Raw genomic sequence first — 6,000 nt, 5'->3', positions numbered from 1 at the left:
TAATTGATATTTTAAGTTCATCTCTAAATTTAAAAAATTAAAGTGAATAAGCAATTCTTAAAGTAGATTAAAAATTAAATAAATATATCAAAGTGAATAAGCAATTCTTAAAGTAGATTTAAAAAATTAATTGATATTTTAAGTTCATCTCTAAATTTAAAAAATTAAAGTGAATAAGCAATTCTTAAAGTAGATTAAAAATTAAATAAATATATCAAAGTGAATAAGCAATTCTTAAAGTAGATTTAAAAAATTAATTGATATTTTAAAATTAGAGTAGAATGAATTTTTTAAAATCTGCTTTAAGAATTGCTTATTTGCTTTGATATTCTAAATTTATTTCTCTTTTTTTATCAATCAACCTTATGTAAAACAATCCATTTTACTTTACTCGAATAAGTGTTATAATCACGTCTATAACACGCAAGTTGAACTTTCATTTTGTACACATGGTTTCTTAAAAATCTTAGAAATAATAACAATAAGCAAAAAAGAGTTATTTTCCAGGACGTAATACTGTATTTTAAAATATGTACAAAGACTGCTTTACTGTAAGAATTAAATTCCGTTGTCTGTATTATTTTGTCTAACTTGCCTGTGAGTCTAAGATGCTCATTCGTATTTTAATACGAATCAGTTATTAACCAATAATTAGTTATTTCATTTTGATTAATTCGAATGCTATTATTTCGAAAGAAGACTTTTGCCATGATCATTCTTTCACAATTAAATATAAACGAATGATGTACATATTAATCATTATTATCCGGTATTAATAAGTATTACTACGTAAAAAGCTGTACGTGCTCATTTTATTACGTACTTTTTTATTATTCTATTTTAATCTTAATGCTTCTGTCATCCCACATAAACATAATTGTAATTATTTGAAGAAAATTAAAATTATTTCAACATTACAATAACAAGTAAAAAGTGTTTAAATATTGTGCAAGAAAAGAGTAATATATGAACAGTATATAAGAAACAGTAAATAGAGATATGTATAGCAATATAAAAGAAATAAAATGCAAAAGGGATATATAATACACTTTCTATATTCTTTTAGGCAATTTATAATCGTTTTACAAACAATTATAAATAGTTTCATAAAATATGTGTTCTATAAACAAATTATTGTACTTCAGATTTTCCTCTTCTTCAAACAGTTAACTTTTTTCTATTTGTGAAATTAATTTTCACTAACTTTGTTCTTAACATCATATTTAAACTTAAATGAGCAAGTTAAATTTATTAAAGTTTAAAAGTTAAATGAACTTTCGGAAGACGATGTTTGCTTTTGTATGAGTTAGCAACTTTATTCTAAGAGCATAAGTATCTAAAACATGCAAAAATTGCGACTCATTTTGTAAGAAAATTGATTTCAGCAAATCAAATTTAATTATTTGTAGTACTTTTATTACACCTATTTTACAATATTATACCCATTATTATATTTAAAAAAGAAGCTATTATATTCTCAAACAAGTTCAAATTTAAATTTTTTTAAGTTAATTTTTTATGTTATTTACTAATAATTTGAATATTTTTTTAATTATTTGTAGTAGTTTGAAACTGAAATTTAACTTAAATTAATAATTGGTTTAACATGCTTGCAATTTTGACAGAATTTATAAACGATAGATGCTCTACAACTTGTTATGCAAAATGTGTTGTACTATGTACCATGTGTAGCATAAATTAAAAGCGTAAAGTCAAAATTATAAACTGTAAAAATTAAGCTATACATGAAAAAAATTTCTGATTTTTATCACTCTAGTTAGTAAAGTATTTAAAAACTGAAACACAGTTTTAACAAGAAGAAGGAAAAAAAAACGACGTTATACTTTTTTGCAAAATTTAACATTACATGACAAATAATACTATGCAGTTGATTTAAACCACATTTTGTTAAATGTTATTCACATTTTGTTATTTGTATTTTGTTATTACACATTTCGTTATTTGTGTTTTAAAAATTAATCAAAGGTAACATCCAATATAAGCTTTGGGCAATAAAATGATAAGCCACAGTTTAAAAATGTTTGCGAGAGTTGCGGTACAAACGCAATGATTTTTAGGTAATTGTTGAAATTTCTCTCCGATTTGTGCTACCATCTAGCGGAAATTCTGGTAACTCACTGCCCTCTAGCGGAAGTTCCAGAAATTTGTAAATTAAATATCTACAATCAGTACTAAAATTACCTTGATATTATGAAGATGCCTGTCTTAGAAAAGTGCGGCTTTTCATGATGCTGCTCAAACGCTTTTAATATTATCTTTCAAACATACAAACATAACATAATTTACTATACGGAGTTCGAAATGAATTAAAAAGCACAGATCGAAAAGAAAAACGTTTCAACGCTCTTGACTTTGTACTGCAGAGCCTTAAAATGTTAAAGAACGCTTTCATTTCTGGTCATCATGATTTTAAGAACCAGAAACAGATGAGACAAAAGACTGAAATGTTCCAGACGCTGGGTAGCATTCGAGAATGTGTAGAAAATGAAGAGAGTACTTCTTTGACGATGTGTGGGGAAGGGCATTCGATGACATGTCTTTGATACGTTTGTTTTCTTCTTTCGCAGTCGTCTTTTTGTGGACCTATGCACGAAGCGTATGCTAAAGCGTGTGGTACGTAGGTTTGTTCGAATACGCCTCGCACCAGGTGAGACATTGGTCCTTGTGCATACACTGGTACGTCTTCTCCACCATGAGAGTCCCATCTTCTGGGAACAGCTGATTGCTGGATGTAGTTCTTATCCTCTGGAAAGAAGAAGAAGAAAAAAATTAATTTTGAATTTGAAAAAAGAAAATTTTTTGAATGTAGAAATGTATTTTCGAATCTGAAAAAAAACGTGATTTTATTTTTTTATTTTATGAATTTAAATAGAAATAGTTTGTACGTAGAAAAATATTATATCGTAGCTGATTATTTTGAATAAAAAAGTGAGGAAAAAATAGTTCAAACAAAATAGTTACGTTAGAAAAGATAAATTAATGGATTAAAAAGCATTTTTTTAGTTTGAAAAATTATCCGTTAGTTAAAATAATTTAAAAATTAATTTAATTCAATATTCAATTTACAAAGTTTCAAAGCCAGAATAGCCCGGCGGGCAGAGAGCTGGACTCACGCTCGTGAGAAGGGGAGCTCGAATCCAGCCGGCCTTAGACTCCCCGTGTAGTAAATGGTGACTGGTGTACGTTAAACATATTAGGTCACAAAGTCCTCCATGTTCCCATAACAAATTATACATCAGGGGGTTTTGAATTGGAAATTGACCGTCTTCTTGTTCAGGTCAAAATTCCGATCTGACGATGAATGAATGAATCCGCTCCATAAACGGGTGAGACTTATGGATGTGGCAGGAGTCAAATTCCTGGCCATAGATGGCGCCACTGGAAGGCAGGAACAATCTTACACCTTTCCTTAATGGCTTACGTTAACAACAACAACAACAAAGTTTTAATTTCATTCTTATAATACACATATTTATTCAAAAGAAAAAAGCTTGATAAAACAAGATGTTAATTTGTTCAATTTTTTTTTTTTTTTTTTTTGCCATTGAGTGATACAGCAGTTTTCTTTATCAGATGATATGCTATAAGTAATGTATGATGCGTTTTACTTAACTGACATGGTACGAACAACTTGTTCGATAAAACATTGATTGGAATCACTTGAAATGCTAATAATTTGCGTGAGTAACTGTAGCGTGTATAATATCAAAAATCCAACAATTTTAAAAGGAAAGTAGTTAAAAAAGACAGTTTCCTTACCTGTATTTACATTGGTTAAGTTTTCACGACCACCAGGAAAGTTTCGGTTATAGCCTGGACCATTAGCATACAATAAAGTAGTATAAGGCATGTTATCGACGTCAGACACTTTGTTGTCAACACCTTAACAAATATTTAATTCAATGAGTATAGAAAAAAATGCATCATATGTTAAATTATATCCATACAAATTTATCAAAATTTACTCAAAAAATATGAAGATCCCATGTACCATCAGAGGCATTATAATGTAGCAATTTTTTTTCAATCAAGAAATACTTCTAAAATATTTATTTCAAAATTGAAATGTAATTTTTACATTTAATTGCTAAGATCATAATTTCCACTGTTTCAAGAGAGCCATAGTCTTATAAACAATCAAAATTTTCTGTTTTTACTAAAATGATTTCCTTAAATTTCAATTTGGAAGTTACAGGGTTAATAAGATTTTTACATTACTAAGCATGGATAAGTTGGGGCTGAAAAATAATTTCACCGAATGTAATTTAAAATTTATATGCGTTCTAGAGTGCTCAGACCGGTTAGAAATAGTAGAGAAGCAGTTACACTACATCCGATTGGTCTAAAGACTTGTGGGATTTTTAAATCTAAAATTAGTTTTACTCCTAAAACTACAGATTTTTTTAAATAGCAGTTTAGCTTTTGTCGTAAGGTAGAAGTTTAAAAGCTTTATAAATGACAGGGGAGCGTAACTCTTACTAACATTTTTATGGGAGTTAGGGCACATCATCAGGATTAAAACTGCATAAGAACCCATGCCCAGAAATGTCATCATACGCCACTAAGGGCGCATCTCTATTATTGCCTGTTCAGAAACGCATAAAGAAGTCATAATATTGAAACGTCCTTAGCGCCGCATGCCTGCATTCCCGGGCATGGATTCTCATACAGTTTTATTCCTGATGATGTGCCCAAATTATCGTAAAAATAATTGTAGCATTTACGTCTCCCCTTTAATATATATTACGTTTTAAAACTTATACATTTCGACAAAAAATAAACTAAAAATGCAATCTAAAAAATTGCTAGCTAGGAGATAAAAACTAGGAAAGCTTGTAATAGATAGCTTGGAGATAGAAATTGAGAGCATATTTGAAATCACCGACGTGCAAATATCCAAGATCCACTCTAAAATCATATGCAACAGAAACAAAAAAAATGTAGCCAGTGCCATTCAATTTAATTAAACAAATATCTAACATTCCTCAGAAATTACTGTTTGTTACGAAAGTATTCGACTAAATAGGCGTTAAAATATTCAGTGCATACTTGAAACTATAAAAATGAAAGACATTATAGTATGTATTTGAACCCCTTTTAATAACTGGAATATAATTTGAGATAGTAAGACGTTTCGTGATGATTACTTACCGAAAATTGAGTTTCCTCTCTTAGGGTATCCACCGAAAGCGAAAACGTGGGAGTGGTCGGAAGTGACCACCATTAGTGTCTCATCTGATCGTGTCATGTCCAGGGCAGTGATGATTGCATCCTCAAATGCAAGGGTGTCCACTAAAGCTCGATGTGCATTGTTGAAGTGATGGCTGTGATCAATTCGACCTCCTACGAAATACATTATAGTTCTACAAAACATCTTAATTCCATTGATTTTATCAAAAAGGTTATTCAACCTTTGGTTTATTTCTCTGCTAAAGATTATAATTCGGTGGTTGTGAAGGTATTTCCTCATTATTATATTTAATCAATTTTTGATTAAAAAAGTATTTTGGAACGAAGAAATTAAATGACCGAAATTTGAAGTTTCTTTATATACTTGGTACACTATAACTTAAAATTCAATTATAGAAATTTTATGATATTAAATATAAAGCACGTTTAATATTTATTAAGTGCACTGTAAAAAATTCCGGATCAAAATTACAGTAAAAAGGAAGTACTAGCACCCTGAGTGCAACATCCATAAAATCCACTTTACCGTAAATTCCGTTTTTGTCGCAAAATTTTATACCGTCATTTCTACAGTAATATTTAATAGATTACAGTGTTACAGTAAATTTACAGTAAATATTACTGTAAAGTTACGGTATACTCGTATGTTATATTTTGTTCCGTAAAAGTTTACGGTAAAAGCAGATTTCACGGTAAAAAGTAGCGACGCTCTGAGTGCCGGTACTTTTACCATAATCTGATTCAGAATAATGACAGGCTGTAAGTTGTAAATTGTTTTGGTAGCTAAGT

General features: G+C 29.4%; 1 protein-coding gene across 1 annotated transcript in view; it reads right to left on the bottom strand.

Annotated features, from left to right (window-relative positions):
• Window positions 1-335: 335 nt before the first annotated feature.
• LOC107441958 (alkaline phosphatase-like) overlaps window positions 336-6,000 on the bottom strand; it is a 91,614-nt gene continuing 85,949 nt past the window's right edge. Inside the window, exons 7-9 of the mRNA XM_043050591.3 lie at window positions 5,173-5,364; window positions 3,781-3,903; window positions 336-2,766 (exon numbers count right to left, since the gene is read on the bottom strand). Coding sequence (XP_042906525.2) covers window positions 2,423-2,766; window positions 3,781-3,903; window positions 5,173-5,364 — 659 coding nt within the window. The 3' untranslated portion in view covers window positions 336-2,422. The remainder of the gene's footprint in view (window positions 2,767-3,780; window positions 3,904-5,172; window positions 5,365-6,000) is intronic.

The sequence above is a fragment of the Parasteatoda tepidariorum genome, chromosome 6, assembly GCF_982258835.1.
Source record: "Parasteatoda tepidariorum strain Cologne lab strain chromosome 6, Ptep-v5.0, whole genome shotgun sequence".
NCBI lineage: Eukaryota > Metazoa > Arthropoda > Arachnida > Araneae > Theridiidae > Parasteatoda > Parasteatoda tepidariorum.
This window is presented reverse-complemented; position numbering and strand designations above follow the sequence as displayed.